This window comes from Thamnophis elegans, chromosome Z (genome assembly GCF_009769535.1).
Source record: "Thamnophis elegans isolate rThaEle1 chromosome Z, rThaEle1.pri, whole genome shotgun sequence".
NCBI lineage: Eukaryota > Metazoa > Chordata > Lepidosauria > Squamata > Colubridae > Thamnophis > Thamnophis elegans.
In genome coordinates this window covers 40,358,232-40,378,254 of record NC_045558.1, presented here as the reverse complement: position 1 = coordinate 40,378,254, position 20,023 = coordinate 40,358,232, and the positions used below count along the sequence as shown (strand labels likewise).

Genomic DNA, 20,023 nt, shown 5'->3' with positions numbered 1-20,023 from the left:
TGTTTTTTGCTTAGACTCTTCCCAAAATCACCTCTTTACATATCCCAAAATAAAAATTAGATATTCATAATGCAAGTGAACATGTTATGGCTAGAGAATAGATTATACATTTAGCTAATGCTCTATGCTTGTATTGATCCAACATTAACATTAAGAATTGCCCAGGTTCTGTCTCCCCCCCCCCCCCCCCCCACTTTCTGGAACATTTTCAATATGCCTCTAAGAGGGCAGCAAAAATTTAACTCAGATGAAATAGAGATGCAGAGTTTCAGCTTCTTTCCTTGTAAAAGGTATAGAAACCTGATAAAGAGATAGCAGTACTGTACCTTCTTGGATCTGTCACTAAATAAGCAGCAATAAATGTTCACTTGCACCATTTTTCTGAAGATTACAAATGCATTTTAAATCCCACTTCTCAATTTAAATTTTTTTTTCAGAAGTTAACAACATATTTTAAATTATTTATAGTCTTCAATCGTCTCTGAAAGTCGAATATGTTTTGTTGAAATATTTCTGAATCTTTAATGATCTCATTCCCTTCCCCCACCATTAACATTTTCTTGAAGATTTTGCTATGAACTTCTTTTTTTAACTCTGGCATCTTTAACTCTGGAATCTTTTAGATTCACAGTTCTAAAAAAATGCACCAAATTCAAAACTCATGGAACATTTCTGGTCTTTGTTTACGTAGTATTCGTCGCGAGGCAAGTATGATGTAGATAAATCATACTGAATGGTACAGAGGACATTCAACTAGACCTTTTTAGCGAGGTGCACGCTCTATTCTACTTCGTATTAAAGTCCTGCTCTAAGAAAACGCCGAGAAAGACACAACCATAGGTTCGTGTGGCATTGCAATCAACCCTGATTTCCCGAAAAAACCTCTTCTCCGTCAGCCATCGAGAAGTGCGAAAACGACATTGCAGGAAACCCATAGGCTACAAACAACGTTTCCATCTTTCTCCCATCGATTCGTTCGTTCCCCTACCCGCTTTACTTAAAAGAAGGAAGGAATAGATTTAGCCTTTATTAGCATAAACGGGGTAAACATCTAAACTAACTACCCTGCAAACCATTACCCTGTGAAACAAAAGAAGTCCCAAGTATACAAAAGCAGGACCGCGCGAGGCGAGAGAAGCGAGTTTCGCGCCACAGCCAGAAGAGCACCAAAGACTGCCCCAAAAGCCCGTGAATGGAGAGAAGCGGGAGCGAATCAGAGATCTGCTGTCGCCAGCGCTACTGTGATTGAGCACTGCGATAGGTAGACGCGTCGACCAATAGGACACGTTCCTGTTACACATAAGCAAGAATCAGATCCTGGAGCTAACGTGCGGCTTACTACGATTACTACGGCCACTTCCCTGCAGCTCGCGTTGGCTGGTGAATTGCAACCGCGTGTTACGTGACGAGGTTGGCTGAGACCTTTCCCACCCCTTCATTTCCTTTTCTGGGGGGGGGGGGGTTGGGGGTGGTGTACTTCAGTATCAGTTAATGCTCAAAATCAGAAAGTAAATCAATAAAACGGGAGGGAGGAAATAATATCTTATTTTTAATAACATGTCTTTTTCAACCTTAACAAATTGGAGGAGCTCGAAGCTTTGCGTACTTATGGTTTGCATTGAAGGCTTTCTCTAATTTTCTTATAGTAAGGTACAGGGAACTCGGGGCCCCTTGCTTTTAAATAGACTCCCGTAGGATTGTGCTTTGTGAAATCAACACCGAATACAGAACGGATGTTCACATCTGAATCAGCAGCAGATACTTTTGAGCCGATTAAATGTATCCATGAACTGCTATGGGAAGTTATAGTTATGCTAAATTCAGGCTGGAGGCGGAGAGGAAAATAAGGAAGGGGAGGGATAGCAAAGCTGACCAATGACATTTTTTCCAACACTTGGAGAGTTCTGCTTTAGGGTAATTCTCCCCACCCCACCCCCATCCCTGTAATTTCGGGAATCCATTTTCTCCTGTTTTTCTTGCTTATCTGAAATGTGGGGCTTTTAAAATTCTATCTTTGCCCCAACAGTTACCTATAAACAGCTTGACCGGTCTCCTAGAAATAGCACGAATGATAGCTATATTAATATATTCATCCAAGGAGCTTAATTCTGTAAAAATAGATCAGAATTCATTATAAATCTCAGTTCTTCGAATAGAGACTTGCCTTTTCCGATTGCAATAACCGTTACAGTACTTTGTGTGCCTATAACTAACAGTAAATCTTAGTGTAACTCAAAATTTCAGAATATTTTTAAACATTCTATGTCAGCTTTAAAATTCTGGTATTGTTTTTTAAAGTAGTCATTTCATTGTAATTTTAGTGACCATGTATTTTTCTCAACAGTGAACCTTTGAAAAGCAACTGAACACCACTTTGAAATGTTAATCTATAAACTAGTATTTTAATTGCAAATAGTTATCAAATATTTGAGATGTACCTTGTAATTTTTCATTTGAAGGAGCTAAAAGAACAATACATTTCTTAGAAATTGAATATTTCATCAAAATATTTATACTCTTGCCATTTTATATGCTAAAATTGATATTTTATATTTAAAAATACTTATTGTCAATGAAAATTTAAGGTACTTATTTTATAGAAACTAATTCATGGGTCTTACCATGTTTATTCATCAGTTCAAAATTCACTCAAATATTTCATAGTAATTGATTTCATAAATATCTGATTAAACCTGAAATATGTCTTAAGTTTAGTTTCATTTCAAATAAGAAAATATTAAGTAGTATTAACATAAAACACCTGAAACTGTTAATTATTGTGTCATGTTTATAAAACATAATTGCATATGTATTTTATAAATTGTTACTACAATTATAACTTTGGAAGTATGACAGTGTAAGCTATTTTAACTTGCTTTAAAAATTCTTTTATTTAGAATATTAACTACAGAAAAATGTAGCATTCAAGAAGATGTATGTTCACCTAATTACTTTATTGGGAGCTGATCTGACCTAGCAGTTTACCTGTTAAAATACTTTTTCATACCTAAAAAATGGTTCCAAAACAGAAAAAAAGAATTTTAATTAATATCTTAAAGCTGTTTATTAATGACAGTGCCAAAAGGTAGCAATTGATTCATACCCATTTGCTTCTTAAACATGTTTCTGATACAAGTGCTATCAAAACTGATTTCTTTCAGTATTTGATTATCTTGACAAAAGCATATAGCCAAAATGTCAATTAAAAGTAGAGCATTTCTGCAGACTAAAACTCAATTTGTTTACCTGCAAACATGACAATATGTATTATACTATGTTCTGCATATTTTCACAAAAAATAGCGCAGGTATTGTCATGGTAAACTAAATTAAATGCTGAACCGTTGTAATCTACCCATTATAACTACTTCCTCCAGCTACACAGAATAAATGAACCCTTTCAACTAAAGGGAATTCTTAAAACCTACTGGATTCCTAGCTATGAAATACAGTGCTGGCTTTCATTTCCATACTCTGTCTTCATCTTCAGGCTTCATTTTGTTTGCCCTGGAACCAGGCTCCACACATTCTACTCCCCCACCACCACAAACCCACCATTGTACACTTACAAATGTTGAAAATTATGAATGGTTCCTTGAACCAAAGAGGGGAGGAGAATGGGGGTAGATGGATTCCCCCGTTCTATGATAATTGCAGGGATATGTGGTCCAATCACTCCCATTTTCTGAGCCAGAAATCACCATTACTAAATTTGAAATAATGGAGGAAGGAAACAGCTTGGGAAGGGGGAGACATCCAGAGGAGCACATTGTCCTCTTCCCCCTGCGCACTCCCACTTTTTAATCACCCTCCAACTGGCCTCCACCCCTTTGTCCTCCCGATTCATAATGTTGAGCTCTAGAATCGATGCAACGAACGCTCATCAAACTGCCAGAAACATTATTATGCAGGAAGGAAAGAGGTGGGTGGGAGCTGTTTCAAGGAGACGGTCGTTCCTCCTCCTCCCGCCCTCTACGAGACCCTTTGGTCTTTCTCTGGCGTGTAGCCAATTGTGAACAAGGCACTAGACAGAGCTACCAAACGCGAAATCCCGGGCAAAAGTGGTGCTAGCGCATCGTCCATGAATTTGTGTGGAAGGCTAGCTCTGAGATCAGTGTTTTTCTCTTGATATCCCACGGAGGTTCTTTAGGAGCTATAATAACTCAGCAGGCCCAGGCACACTTTGGGGAACCCCAGGGATTGCGGGGAAGGCGAATGGGTGGCCTTTGTGTCACATTTGGTCGCCGCCTTCCTGCTCTTCTGCCTTTCCCCTAGATTAAAGGTAGGGAGGAATTTCGTCTCTCTTCACCCTTTGTAGTTATACTGTTGTCCCGATCCAGGCGAGGGAGCTTCTGAGCCTCGAAAGGCAGAGAAACTTGGCATAAAGGAAATAGTTCGTATACACAGCAACTAAATCCGAAGGAGAAAGTAGAAAACAGGGGAAAGAGCACGCGGTCAGGAGTCCTAGCCGATCAAATGTCGCTCTTTAAAAAAAAAAAAAACTTGCTCTGAACGGCCAAATCGAGCTCGCTTTCTACTCCTTTGTGACTCCCTGAGCTTAAATCTGCTGTTATCTAATTGAGGCGTTCGTATTCCTCACGTGAGAAGTTGATTGGTAGTATGAACACGTGGCTCATTCAAAAAGCCGGACTATTCAAGTGATTTTTTTTTCTTTCCCCTCCTTCCTCCCTCTCTCTTTTTGGAAGAGGCGGTGCCTGCCCTCTCGTATTGTAACATTTTCATACTCCGCCTGCTGCTTGCAAGCGGGCTTGGGGGTAAGAGAAAAAAAAGTAGTTTCCCCCCCCCCACCTTTCTCCTCCCTTTCCCTTTTTTAAAACCGCCATCGCAGTTCCGAACGCATCGTGATTTCCTCGGGTAGCGCAGCGAATGTTCAATATTTGGTCACAGGTTTTTTTTTTTAACTCTAAAGCGGGAGGGAGGGGTAGGTGGGAGACGGACGGATACAGGCTGCAGTTATAAGTCTTCTCTCTGCCTCTCTTTCTCTCTGCACCCGCCCTCTCTTATTTTGATTCCAAGAATCATTTGAGGGGGGGGGTGTTTTTTGTTGTTGATTCAAGTCAGCCTGTGCATGTTTTCTTTAATTGTCGTTAAGCAAAGGTCTATTTTTCGCTAAGAAGATGAACAAGCTGTACATCGGGAACCTGGGCGAAAACGTGTGCCCTATGGACCTGGAAAGTATCTTTAAAGAGTCCAAGATTCCTTTCACCGGCCAGTTTCTTGTGAAGACGGGATATGCTTTTGTGGACTGCCCCGACGAGAATTGGGCTATGAAGGCCATCGAGGCACTTTCAGGTGGGTGAAGTTCCCTCAGCCATCCCAGCCTTAGCTTCCTACTACCCGCACGCTCAATTAAGGGCGCCATCCGCTGCCTTCCCCTGCTCCAATAACCCCCCGGTAAGAATTCTCTGTGCTCCACCCCCCTGCGTATTGCCCTCGTCATTTTGATTTAAAATTCCTACTCCCGGATTATAACCACTCGATTCGGTCCGAAGGCTCTTCCTGACGGGTTTATTTCGGTGCGGGGTTCGGGTATATTAGGCTGCACTTATTCTGAAGGACTCCAGCCGCGCTGCTCGGGCCCCCCGAGAGAGCACTGCTTAGATTCCCTCGAGGAGGTTGCTTCTCCTTCCTTGCAGCCTCGGGCACTCTTGTCAGGTAACGCGGGAATGGCTGGGGTTCAAGCCGTTTCTTTTGAGGGGAAAAAAGCATTGTGAATAGAAATTAAGAAGACTGCTGGACTCGGAGAATTTGCTGCTCTTTCTCTCTCCCCCCCCTCCCACTTAAAAATAGCATTTCAAACGTGTTCGAGAAAACGGCGTGTCGGAGAGGGAGAGAAGACGCGCTAAACGTCGCCCACAGTAGTAGAAAAAGGGAGGCGCGCGCAGAAACGCACACGTCAGGGCCCAACTAGCAGCCACCTATTTCGTGGCGCAGGGACTCCCCTCGGTCTAAACGCTCGCGCACGGAATGCCGCGGCAGAGAGATGTAAGTTTCCAGTTGTCCGTGGGGGCAGGTGGAAATGAAACACGAGCCTTTCCATGGAGGCAACGTGCGGCGCCTCAGGCTTTGCTGGAAGCGCAAAGCGTGCGCGGCCGGAGATTTTAGCTGACTTTTCTAAATTACGCTCTCTTTCCCTCGCTGCCCCCTATTTATTTTGAATTTGTGAGGGGAGAGTTGTCGAGCATGGGGCTGTTGATTACTTCCCACATTGAAAGCCAAACTTTGGCTGGTTAAAATAAAACAACAACAAAGGGCTCCTGCTCCTCGGCGTCCTGCCCTCTTTCGGGAGAGAGCTCGAGGCCTGAAAGCCCAATTCACCGCTGTTTCTGGGTGTCATTTCGGTTTTCCTTTGGCTCTCAGGCATTCACTGAGCATCTCGACCTCTCAGTTTCTACATCCTGTTTTTGTGTGAAAGACGACTTGGCGGGCTGAACGGGGGAGGCTGGTTAAACTGAATGATTTCATTTGAGTCCTGTTTTCCTCTCCTCCACCTCTGAGCTGGGGGAGGGGGGAACCTTGTCTCAGCCGGTGACTGTGGGAGTAGGCATATGAAAGAAGACATGAGAGGGTGTATTTCCAGGAAAAAACGCGTGGGGAGCGCTCATTTTTCACTGAAACCAGCAGTTCCTGTTTCCTCGTGACAAGTTATTAGAGGCCTGTTCTTTTCGTCAAGGGAGACATACATATGTATATATGTCTTTGTGCAGTTAACATTTCCACATTTTTTGGAAAGCATAGGTTAAATAATAAGCATCAATTTTAGTCTCTTAGTGCTAGTTTGAGATTTATCTTGGAAATTGGCCTCTTCTAAGGTTACCTTTGTGACTTTCCCACTATCCTACAACATTTTTAAAACACATAAATGAGTTGTATTTGTGGTGTACTACATCATTACATATTCAGTTCAGTAGGGCGTTAGAAGATCTGAAGGAGTGGGAGAGCACTTAATTCATTCTATAATGAGTTGTGTTACTGTTTGCAGGTAAAGTGGAGCTGCATGGTAAACTCCTAGAAGTTGAACATTCAGTTCCCAAAAGACAAAGGTATTTTATTACATACGCATCATAGTTTAATGCCTAAATTGAAAAGTGCATTATTTATAAGAGATTGAGAAAGTACTTTAATCTGAAATTAGTAATATATTTAAGGGGAAGCTGTCAGGAGAGTTGTGATTGTGAAAGTTTAAATATTAAAATATTGTGTAATGCCATTAGTTTAAAAGAAATAATTTAACATTAAGAATTAGCATGTTGAAATGTCAAAAGATAAATGAGGTCGGCCATCTTTCAAGGTTGGTGGTCTGAAATTTGAGAGGATACTATTATTTTGTAAAAGGGCCACGGTGTTGAATTGAAGTATTTTCTCATCAAAAGATATTATAAGGTAGACAGTGGTTAATTTTTTTATGGCAATGAATGCTTATACATAATTAGCCTTTACTGAACTGGGTGAAGGGAGTAGTTAGCAGTACAATTTTTATGGAGCTGATACATTTGAATCTACCTATTAGAGCAACTTAACCCTGGGACAAGTACATCAATTTTCAATTCCTGAATAATCAGGGTTATAAAGTATTCCCAGTTTTTAAAGAACACAAATTTTGCATTTTTGTTGTTATTTTTATTAAGATTTGAAACCTAGTTATAAATATTAACTAAGTAAAAACATTTTTTTTAAAAATCTTTTAAAAGACCTTTACAAAAAGTTTGAAACTTAGATATATATTAGATTATATATTAGATTATCTCTTATTGAGAAAATATATAACACTTATTTAAAGAATTTTAGTTGGAAATGTAAGAGGTTGTTGGCAGAATACCAGTGTCAATTGCCATATCTGTTGTGTGTTAAATCTACTGGTATTTATTTTGTTATGCTTACTGAACACTTCTGCACTCACATTTCATTTGTAAACTCATTAGTGATATCCATTATGTATAGGCTTATTTAAAACTTCATTAAAAATTAAGAACTAGTTCCTAGGTATACACTACATATTTGAAATATATACCAGAAATACATTTCTTAAGATACACATTGCAAATTGGTATCATGCAAAGTCGTACAATAGCCAATATTAACATCATCATACTTATAAAATGAGAAATTGTAATGAGTTTATAATACATTTTTATTACTGTCAAGCAGTTGTTATTATTAGTTGCGAAGTCATGTCTGACCCCCATGGACAACATTTCTCCAGGCCTTTCTGTCATCTATCATCCTCTGGAGTCCCAAATGCTAAAATGTTAAAAATTTCTTCGATACATTTTCTCTTCATTGGGTTATTGCTTTGAACCTGAGTATGCAGAAAAAGTATACCACGATATTGGTATTGATTGAAAAAATATCTGCAAATAAATTTATTTTATTTCAACTGCTTTGCATGGAAGAGATTTTTGCTAAAATTATTTAAAAGGCCATCAATGATTAACATACTTTTGAAAACATAATTTAAATACAGAATGCATATGTAAAATATCTGATATGAAGGCCAGATAAAAAATATATAGACTATAACCCATTTGGAAATAAAGTCTTGTGGAACCCAGGAAGACTTCCAATGAAATAATGTAAACAATTTATAACAATGTGTTTGGTTGTAAATAATATTATTTATTGTTACACAATTAAAAAGTATATAGTCCTTTTTAAGTAAAAAATTAACATTCTCTGAGAAGAAATATTTTTCATCGTTTGCTCAGCTTTTCTTTTATAATACTTTTTAAAAGTTCTTTGTATAAAGATCTGTATAAATAATTGAATATCTTTAAGGCAAAATATATGTTTAATTGATAGTTTAGAAATTTTAAGTTAGCTAAGTTTATTACTAAGTTAGTAATAAAAATGCATTATAAACTCCCCCCACGTTTGTTTCTTGGTAGAAAATATATACAGTTGGTACCAATTGATCTGGGACTGATCTGATTGGTTAAATGTTTCACTTGGTCATTTGACAACTATACATATATTAAGAAACATACACAAATTGCATTAAAACAAGTATTTTTGGTAAGAAAAATTCTGAACAATTTAGTGATATGTCTATTTCCATATAATTATTCTAGTTTATGTTCTAGGTATTTCTCTTTCACTTAGTTTGATGAGACCAAGGGTATATTATTAATTCATGTATTCTCATATTAATGGTTTCAGTATTGTTATAAATATAAATTACATTTGTAGGTCCAGTTATTGCAAGAAATACATCTTTTTCTATGGAAAAAGAGTTTCAAGAACATATTGCGTTCCAGCACTTTGAGCTCCTAAATTAAAAGATGTTGCATCAATATTTACAGAATTAACCTTTATAACGGCTATGAAAAGCATAGAACTTTAATGTTCTTGAATGCTCATTGAAATCCTCAGACAGGCAAATGGTAAATTTTGTGGGGTGAGAGTAATAGTGGTTGGCATATTCCAAATAGATTAAAGAGAAAACACAGGAGATGGAGAAGAACAACGTTTTTATAATAGTTATATTAAGAAAGCAATTTCTGACTTACTAGGAAATCTCAAGGGAACACAAGAATATAATATTTTGTTATTCATGACCGTGAATAATAGAAAATATCTTACTATATTATGGAACTTTAAGTTACTTCATTCAGAACTTGGAAATGACATTGTAACATTGCTGCTATTTAGCCACACGTTTGAAAAGAATGTATTCTTAGCTATGATTTTCACTTCTCACAAAAGAGAAAAACTATATAAAACAAGTTCATGCATGCATATTGGAAATCTTTGTATGCATGCCTTTTAGATAGTATTTAGTTTGCTTCAGCAGCTGTTACTTTGTTGGGTAATATACATACCAAAGACTGATTATTCAAATAACATTGTATCATCTGAATAGTATAGCTGAGTGGAACCTGATTCTTGTGGGCTAGGCTACATTATATTGAGTCAGTCCGTGAGTATAAATATTATTTAATCCTCTCAAATTCCATAGGTATGACATTTATCCCTAAAATTAGAATCTTCTTGAAAGTACTATTTTTTTGAGGAAAGATACTAATCTACTTTACAGCATGTGTCTCTGAGTGTGTTTTTTGGGGGGAATCTGTGTGTGTGTTACTTTCCTAATCATGCACCTTTACTTTGTAACAGATGATTAGAAGTGAAACAAATATGCTCAGCAATTTTTTTGTCTCCGAGCTCAAGTATAGCAGTGCCTGGTGGTATATTATGAATTGTTCCTGCACATTAAAACAAACATACAACCTTCTAATTCTTATAGTTCAGATACCAAGGTTAAGCCATCCTTTTCTTTGTCTCAACATTTTATAAACTTCTCTCTGCCACCCAAATTCCCAATGTCGAGTAGTGCTCATAAAACAAGAAACTGTGGTTTAGAGAGTTGGAAAAGTGAGATGGCTGAAGAGACGAGACTGCTCGTTGACCTTCTAATTTAATTTTTTTTCCATAGTAATTATGTCAAGTGTTTTATGGACAAGGACAAGGACAATTATGAGGCAAAAAAATCACCTGTCTTCCTCTGCCATTCTATTTGGTAACATTTATATGACATACATGAATTTGGTGATTAAAAAATAAAGCAACTTTAGTATTTTCACAAACTACTTGAAAAATATACCTAGACCACAGATTAGCATACATATATTATTCAGATCAGAGTTCTGCACAAAATATAGTATGTTCAGGTTTACTGAATAATTAAACAATTTACCTAATAATTAAAAAAAATATGGGTGAGAAAAATACTGAAAATTGATTGATACTTTAAAATGTTCTTAGGAAATCTAGTTCTATGAAAGGAATTAAAGGTTTTGAGTAGTCTCCCCATATTGTCTTTCATATTAGCCTTTATGTTCTATAGTCCTATATCCAAACCATTGTATTAAAAAGTCTACAAAATGTCTATAATGTGTATAATCCATATATATGGATTATACACATTATATATATATATGCTGGAACCAGCATATATATATATATATATATATATATATATATATTTATGCTGGTTCCAGCACCTTAAAGCTACAGGACATGAAATTTTGAAGGAACCAAATCTCCAAAACTGAACACTTCAAGAGAATAATCATGGAAGCTATCAAAATAGAGAAACACCCCCACAACATGAATAAACATGATGATACCTCCCGCCTACCAGACACCTGGAAACCAGCCCTAGTCAACAAATGAGCCCCACCCACCACCCAGGCCATTACAACATGAAACAACAATGGACACACAGCCAGCATCAATCAGCACCAATCTACCATTCATGATACAATCACACAACCAATCATTCCACTTAAATAAAGACTGCAGCTCCGACCATGCTTTAAGCCCCAAACCTCACCGAAATGTTGCCAAGACAATCTCAATCTTTGATTTTGATTTGATTTTGATTTTATTAATATTTGTATGCCGCCCTTTTCCCTGAGGGGACTCAGGGCGGCTCACACAAAATCAGGGGAAGGGAAAACAAACATTGACAAAGAAACGTACAATAAAATAGTCAGCAACATACATTCATCATTCGGGAGGGGCAGCTATCCTTGTCCCCAGGCCTGACGGGCTAGCCAGTTCTTAAGGGCTGTGCGGAAGGCCTGGACGGTGGAGAGGGTACGAATCTCCACGGGGAGCTCGTTCCAAAGGGTCGGGGCTACTACTGAGAAGGCCCTCCTCCTTGTAGTTGCCAGCCGACACTGGCTGGCCAATGGAATACGGAGGAGGCCTAATCTATGTGATCTTATTGGTCGCAGGGAGGTAATTGGCAGAAGGCGGTCTCTCAAGTATCCAGATCCACTACCATGTAGGGCTTTATGGGTGACTAGTAGCACCTTGAAGCGCATCCGGAGATCGACAGGTAGCCAGCGCAGCTCGCGGAGGATAGGTGTTATGTGGGTGAACTGAGGTGCACCCACAATCACTCGCGCGGCCGCGTTCTGTACTAGCTGAAGTCGCCGGATGCTCTTCAAGGGCAGCCCCATGTAGAGCACATTGCAGTATTCCAGCCTAGAGGTCACAAGGGCCCGGGTGACTGTTGTGAGAGCCTCCCGATTCAGGTAGGGTCGCAACTGGCGCACCAGGCGAACCTGGGCGAAAGCCCCCCTGGTCACAGCCGTCAAGTGGTGGTCAAACGATAGCTGTGAATCCAGGAGGACTCCCAAGTTGCGAACCCTCTCTGAGGGGTATAAAATTTGACCCCCCAGCCTGAGTGATGGAATATTGATCGAATCTTTGGGAGGGAAGCACAACAGCCACTCGGTCTTTTCTGGGTTGAGCACAAGCTTGTTAACCCTCATCCAGTCCATAACTGCTTCAAGGCCTCGGTTCATCACGTCTGCCGCTTCATTGAGTTGGCACGGGGCGGACAAATACAATTGAGTATCGTCCGCATATTGATGGTATCTAATCCCGTGCCTGCGGATGATCTCTCCCAGCGGTTTCATGTAGATGTTGAATAGTAGGGGGGATAAGACCGAGCCCTGAGGCACCCCATAAGTTAGGGGCCTAGGGGACGATCTCTGCCCCCCCACTAACACCGACTGCGACCTGTCCGAGAGGTAGGAGGAGAACCACCGCAAGACGGTGCCTCCCACTCCCACCTCCCGCAGTCGTCGCAGAAGGATACCATGGTCGATGGTATCGAAAGCCGCTGAGAGGTCAAGGAGGACCAGGATGGAGGAATGTCCTCCATCTCTGGCTCTCCAGAGATCATCGGTCAATGCGACCAAAGCGGTTTCAGTGCTGTAACCGGGTCTGAATCTTACATGGGAAAAGACCCAAATGCAACAAGACCAGCAAACACACACACATTTTCGGTTTCCCCGAAAATACGACTGGGTCTTATTTTCTTTTTACTTACAAAATATGGCCTTGGGCTTATTATAGGGGAGGGTTTATTGTTTTGGGGTTGCTGGGCGGCTGCTCCCTTGCGAACTGGCTCCTGAAGAGCGGGCACAGCCTCAGGGGCAAAGCAGCCAGCAGGCATGCCTCCTAGCCTCAACATGTCCAGGCCCAGGTCTCCCTGAAGCCGCTGCTGAGCGAAGATGTTATGCTCGGAGCACTGCGGTGGCTGCTGCAGGGAGAGCTGGGCCTGGACATGTTGAAGCTAGGAGGCATGGCTGTTGGGGTAGGAACTGGCGCTCGCACAACCCCCTTCTCCAGCCGGGCAGAGCTCCATGCACTGACCTAGGGGGTATCTCTAATGTGCCAAGCCATGGGAGTTGGGGAGCGGGCAGAGCGTCGTGGCTTGGCACCTTAGAGATACCCCCTAGGTCAGTGAATGGTACTCTGCTCGGCTGGATAGGGGGTTTGCCGGGCGATTGCTCATGAGCTTGGTCATCTCATGGCTGCTTTGCTCCTGAGGCTGTGCCCGGCTCTTCAGGAGCCAGTTTGCAAGGGATCAGCCACCTGGCAACTCCCCCCACCCCCCCCCCCCGCCAGGCAGAATGCCACTCCCCAACCTAGTGGTATCTTGAAGGTGGCAAGCAATGTTAGCGCTTTTCTCCCCCCGGTTCCTGCGGCTTGGCGCCTTCAGGATGCCGCTATGTTGGTGAGCAGTGCTCTGCCTGGCTGGAGGGGGGGTTGTCCAAGGGTTTATTTTCGGGGGTGGGCTTATATTTTCATCCATGTGAAAAATGTGGCAAGGCTTTGGTTTCAGGACAGGTGGTATTTTCAGGGAAACGGTGTCTGTGTGTGTGTGTGTGTGTGTGTGTATGTATGTATGTATACACACACACATATATACACAGACACACTGACACACACGCACTTCTGATTAGTACATAGAGGGAGATTGTCAGAGAATTCCAGGATGGTTAACTGGACTGGAATTAGAATTACTTTGATAACACAGCCAAGAAAAATGCCAAAATGCAGTTACTAGTGTCAAGAGCATCTTTATCTTTTACTTTATAATATGAATAAATGGGTTTTATAAACTACAAGCAATTGAAAATACCTTTATCATGTTTTCATAGAAATACAGTAGAAAGCTTTTGATATAGATTATAAGATATGCAATATACTTGAAAATTAATCAGTATCTGGGTATGCTGATACAAAGTTTAAAGATTGGCTTGATTGGTTTAAAGATACTTAGAAGGAAAAGGAAGTTAACATTCATTCCATACTTCCTATAATGAAACAAAGACAAATATAGCTGAATTAGTTCTACCATTAGTACAGTCGCTGCTCTTTTGACCTCTAAATTAGTTATTTCCTGTAAAAGAGAATGATTTTCTATTTAAGTCAGTTGTACCATACACTGTAAGCTTGCTGTTCTTTATAGTAACAATTGTTTATCCTGTAGAATGCCATTTCTGAGCAATTTAAAAAAATAGTACACATAATTCCCTTAATTTTCTTGTTCTAACATTTTGAAAAAAGCGAATCTAAAATAAAATCTGCATTTAATGCAAATACTCCTTAGAATAGGATGTTTTTACTAATATGAAGTGGACTTTTAAATATGAACTCCATCTTATAAATTAAACTTAAGAACTCGTTATAGTGCACTGCCTTCTTTAATATTAGTAGATTACAGAGATAATCCAGGAGGAGGTGTTACTAGTATAATTATTTGATTCTGCCTTGTAACCATGATCAGAAATGTGGAGAAAGAAGTCGATCAGCTTTAGTTGTATGTGTTTATTAATGTTGTAAAAGGATTTTGTGGAAGACCCTGGATGTGCATTTGTGTGTCTTCTAGTCTAGTTTGTACAGACATAACAGTCTTCACATAATACTAAATTTCACTAGTGAGATTAATAGAATGGCTAGTTTTTAGTTATCTATTAAAATATTTTTAAATATATTCAAACCAATTTATGTAACAACACTCAGTTATTCAACATAGCACCATGGGATTGCCATAGGAAAAATGACAATGTTGACAAAAATATCAATAGCAAAACTGTTTATTATTGATGGCTTCATTGGGAAACAGATTTTGAGGCTAGTATAATAGGATTGAGGCTATATAATAGGATTGGTAAAATTATTGTTTCTTCTGTTGTGGCAATGATACTGCATATAAATAGTTTGAAATTGCTATTTTCAACTATGGACCGCCGATAAAATATTGAAGGAAAGAACAAAAATATTATGAGGGAAACCCTAAAATAAGGCGGCCATTTTACCCACCTATTCTTCTCCATTGCCCAACTCTCATCAGCTGCTCATTTGTTTGGCAAAGAAATTGAAGTAACAGCTGTCCAGTTTTTCTGAATGAAGGGTAAATGTATGAACTTTTCCTCCCTCTTCCCAGTTTTGGCTTCTGAACTGGCATAGTGGTTTGTATTGGGAATTAAAGATACACAAATCTATTGATGTAAGGGCGTTCTAAAAGGATTCACTGGTTTCAACTTTCTCATATTCCTAGGAAAAGGAATAGTTTTGGGAATAAATGTGAAATAATTTTGGAAAGTGCACATTTTCTAGAATCAGTTTCTCTTTGCACGTTGGAATTTCCCTTATCATTTGAAGGATTCTGAATATATGGACAAAAGATTTTATAATTTTTATATTAAAACTTTATAGTTTTATAATTGGCATCTTGCTTTTCTCATCTGCACTTGGAGGCTAAGCAGGATTGCAACAGGTTAATGTTTGAATGGGAACAACCAAGTAATATATATAATTCTCAGTTTAAAGAATGTTCATATAAATGATGTTCTGAATTATCGCTGTTGAAAGGGTAGTTTGAAATATTATAAAGCATTTCAGGCCATGGCAATATGTTTCACCACTCCCACAGTCATGTGATTGCAGTCTATGTGCTTTGCAACCTATTTTGCACTGATGACCAGTTTGCAAGCACCTCGCTATCGTATGGCCACCACTTGCAATCTTTCCTGCCAGCTTCCCCCCAAAATCAGATGGGAGGTTGACAGGGAAGTTATGGCTGCCCTTTCAGCGGGCTAACATATTTCTAAGGCAGAGGGTGGGGTGGGCATTAATTTTCCCAAGGGGCAACATGAGAAGGGTTGATGTAATCTAATTTGAAGCCTCCACTCTGTCACTTCAACTGTGTCAGGGCCAGCTCTGCACAGGTGCAGAAAAGCATTTTCCATGCCCTCTTGCTAAACTGGATCAACTCGGCTTCTCTTGTCTCCTGCAGTGTGCTTATTTACATTTAATTTCTAATTTCCTATTGCCCTCACACGAGCTGAACAGGGACAGCCAAAGGATTGGATGTAGCCCAGGGTCATAAAATGCCCAGGTCTGCTCTAGGGGTTAGCTCAGAGGTCAGCCACATGTGGCTCTGGAGCCACATGTGGCTCTTTCATTCCTCTGCTGTGGCTCCCTGTTGCTGGTCAGCTCCACACTAGATAGGGCTTTCGGTTAGGACAAGTAGAAGAAAAAGGATGCTGCACTAGGAGGAGACTCAAGGTGGGGGAACCAGATTTCTGTTCAGCTTCATAATTGAATGGGAGGCTTCTGGTTAGGACCTTTGTGGCTCTATGAGTGTTTAAGGTTGCCTATCCCTGGCTAGCTGAAAATCCTGCCAAAAGAGCTGCAGTCCTCTTTCAGCAAATCTCAAGAGAGAGATGAAATCCAAACAGACAGTGGGCAGGCAGTAAGATAAATTCAGGGTGCCATAGGTGGGTGGGGTAATGCAGGCCTGTCTCTTTGCTCAGGGGATGAAAATCCTGCTTGGATTTTGCCAAAGAGGTTTTTCAGTTCCTGTGTGGAACCCTTTTCACCCCCACTACCACCTGTTTGTTTAGTAACCCATAAGATAGCTTAACAACTACAGCTAGGGATGTTGTGATTGTGATTGTTGTGCAAAACATGACTTTTCTCTTAACAACTGCTTAGCTCAATGGCTAGAATTTTGGTACCAGTTATAAGTCAAGGTATATCTCAGTTAGGTTTTATATTAGATTGAAAAAAATCTAGTGATAATCTATTTATAAAACTGTTAAGACACTACATAGATGTGTCTCTGCATTTGCCAGGAGTCATGTCTGATTTAATAATGTGTTTTTACAGTCTGTGAAACCATTTATTCCCAGAGTTGACAGAACACAAGAAATAGGTTGCCAATTTCAACAGTCTAAGCTCTGATTTCATGCAGGTATATGGAAACATTTATTTATTTGGCTTTGGATGAGGCTGCTATCCCTTTTTCTGCTTGATATCTTATTTCATATATAGAATAGCCCCTAATCCTTGATATAGGATGTGATGGCCATACTCAAAATACATTTTACCCTTCTGCTTTCCCATCCTAAAATAATAAATGTAGAAAGTTTAACAAACTGTTTCCTTATAAAGAAATGCACATTGTTGAATCCTGGCAGTGAATGGAAGTGGAGAATGGCACCATCTTTAGGTTTAATCTTTCATGTTTGAAAATCATATTTGAACCAAGATTCAAAAATGTAACAACAATTTTAATTGTAATTAGACTACTTAAGGTATGTTATGCTATTCCAGAAAAACAACCTCAACTTTGTGATGCTTTAAACCAATGGTTCCCAAAGTAGGCAGTACCACCCCCTGGGGAGTGGTGGGATGACTTAGGGGAGTGCTAAGAGGCAAGGGGGTGCTAAGAGGCATGGGGGTGGCAAGGGAGTGCTTAGAGGCAAGGGAAGTGGCAGAGGAGGGCTGGGGATGTTCTGTACTGTACTCCCGACTTGCCTAGCTTAGCACGCAGGCGCGGAAGGGAATGCGATGGGACCGAAAGCGAGAGTCCTTCCCTGCGCGGCTTGTGTGGAGGTGGCGACTCAGTCTCACCTCACCAGGAACCGGCAACGCCGCATCTTTGGGAAGGTTCGGGTCTCGCGCGCGCCTTCAATGGGTGGAAGGGCTGGGTTGTTCGATCCACGAGACTGGCGGTTAAATCTGCTTCTCCAGCTGTGGGGGGGGGGGTCGCCATGAACCCCTAAACATAGCGATGGAGTTGTCTTCCCCGCTTCTTGTTGGCTTTGCCCCTTCTCCACGGCCCGCTGTTATTTAACAAATAGGCCCGTGTGTGAACAGCTTCACAAGAGCTGAAGGTCCTGTCCCGCACGGAGACCCTCGGCTGGTCTGTCATGCTGTGTAGAAACTGAGCTGCTGCCTCCATAAAAAATTGCAGGGGAAGCTGAAATTTTGGAATGTGATTCTAAGGAAGACCATCTACTCCGCTTGAGCTACTTTCTTATGTAAATAAGGATTGAACAGCGTACAAAAGAGGTTGTGGATTGTAATCCTTTCATGCTGGGGCAGGGCGTGATTTTGCAGCTACTTCATAGATGCATGTTTTTTTCTACAGTATTAGTATTGTTAATAGGATTCTTTTTAAAATCATCTGGATTAATAAACAATCTTAATCTTGCCCACTGCTGGAAATACTCCAGAAAATGTGTTCTAAATTAGTAATAATTTTTGTAGCATTAGTTGGCTGGCTGATCTGAGGCACATTTTGTTCAGAATAGTTTGTGGAATTGAGATAAGTGGTTCTCAAGCATTGACACACCTATCAAAAGTAGTTTACAGTGCAGTTTAACATCATGTCCTGACTACATCCTTGTGTTTCCCCCCAAAATGAATTGTCATTGCCCTGATCTTATTCCCAGTAATGAGTGAAATATCTTGAATCATTAGTTGTACTAGCTATAAAGTGGAATTTTTCCTCCTTTCTTATTGACTTTGCTTGTCAGAAGGTCACAAAAGTAACCAACATAATCCTGGGACACTGCAACCATCATAAATATGAGTAAGTTGCCAAGTATCTAAATTTTTATCACATGGGAATGGTGCAATGGTCATGTGTGAAAAACAGTCATAACTCATTTCTTTCTGTGCCATTGTAACTTCATACTAATAGTTGTAAGATAAGGACCACCTATATTTCATAAATTGCTAGGGAAGATACAAACTTGGTCTCTTCCTGCCTACATTCCAAACTCTGCTACCTCTTTGCCCTTTGAAAAGCCTTTTTCCTCCTGCTGCAGACTACAGATAATCCTCAGATTACGACTATAATTGAGTCCAAAATTTCTGTTAAGGGAAAAGTTGTTACGTGAATTTTGCCCCATTTTATTATCTTTCTTGCCACTTGTTAAATGAATCAGTGCACTTGTTACTATTGTTGTTAAGTGAATCTGGCTTCTCCATTGACTTTGCCTTGTCAGAAGGTTGCAAAAGATGATCATATGACCTCGGGGCACTGCAACCATTGTAAATACAGTATGAGTCAGTTGCTAAGCATCCAAATTTTGATCTTATGACCATGGGGATGCTACAATGGTCATAACTGTCAAAAATGGTCATAAGTCACTTTTTCAATACCTTTTCAATGATGAAGATTTTGATCATTTGCTGCTTCATACAGAAGTTCGTTGGCTATCAAAAGGCAACTGTGTGATGCTTTTACAATCTTTTTGATACTGTTGTGGAGTTTTTTGTAGACGAATGCTTTGCTCAGTGGTGAACTCAAAGAGATCAGGCATGATATTGCTTATTTATCTGAATTATTTGCAAAATTCAATGAAGTGATTTGCAATTGCAAGGAAATGAGGTCAATTTTATTAAGGCCAAATCTGTCACCTCTTACATTTATTTCAAAGTTAACTCTATTCAAGTGCAATATAGGCCATCGCAAGCTATATCAATTTCTGAGCTTGTCTGAGCTAGAAGAGAAAGGTGGGATACAAGATGATGATCTTCAAGGTTTTTTTTTTTACCTTTTGGACATGCTGCATAAAGATATGTCTGAGCGATATCAGGATCTTCTTTCGATGGAAATTCCACATTGGGTGATAAATCCATTTTCAGATACAGAGGAAAATGGGGTAGTGGAGGTACAACTCATAGTGCTGCAAAATGACATTGAGCTGAAGCCAAAGTTTAAGAAATCATACCAAGAGTTTTGGTTACAGAAAGAAATTTCTGATCGCTATCCTGCACATGGACAGTAGTTAAGAAGCTCCTTGTTGCATTTCCAACATCATATTTGGTGGAACGTGGCTTCAGTGTGGTCATCCAACTTCTCTCCAAGCAAAGAAATCAACTCCAGATTACTGAACGTG

The 20,023-nt window shown here is 40.0% G+C and overlaps 1 protein-coding gene across 4 annotated transcripts in view; it reads left to right on the top strand.

Moving 5' to 3' along the window:
* The first annotated feature begins 1,315 nt into the window (after positions 1–1,315).
* IGF2BP3 (insulin like growth factor 2 mRNA binding protein 3) overlaps positions 1,316–20,023 on the top strand; it is an 86,065-nt gene continuing 67,357 nt past the window's right edge. For 2 of the 4 annotated variants that reach the window (XM_032237150.1, XM_032237148.1), the window contains exons 1-3: positions 1,316–1,410; positions 5,113–5,312; positions 7,003–7,063. In XM_032237150.1, coding sequence (XP_032093041.1) covers positions 5,138–5,312; positions 7,003–7,063 — 236 coding nt within the window. In that variant the 5' untranslated portion in view covers positions 1,316–1,410; positions 5,113–5,137. Of the gene's footprint in view, positions 1,411–4,959; positions 5,313–7,002; positions 7,064–20,023 lie in introns of those variants that run through there. The other 2 variants (XM_032237149.1, XM_032237151.1) reach the window with 1 other exon arrangement.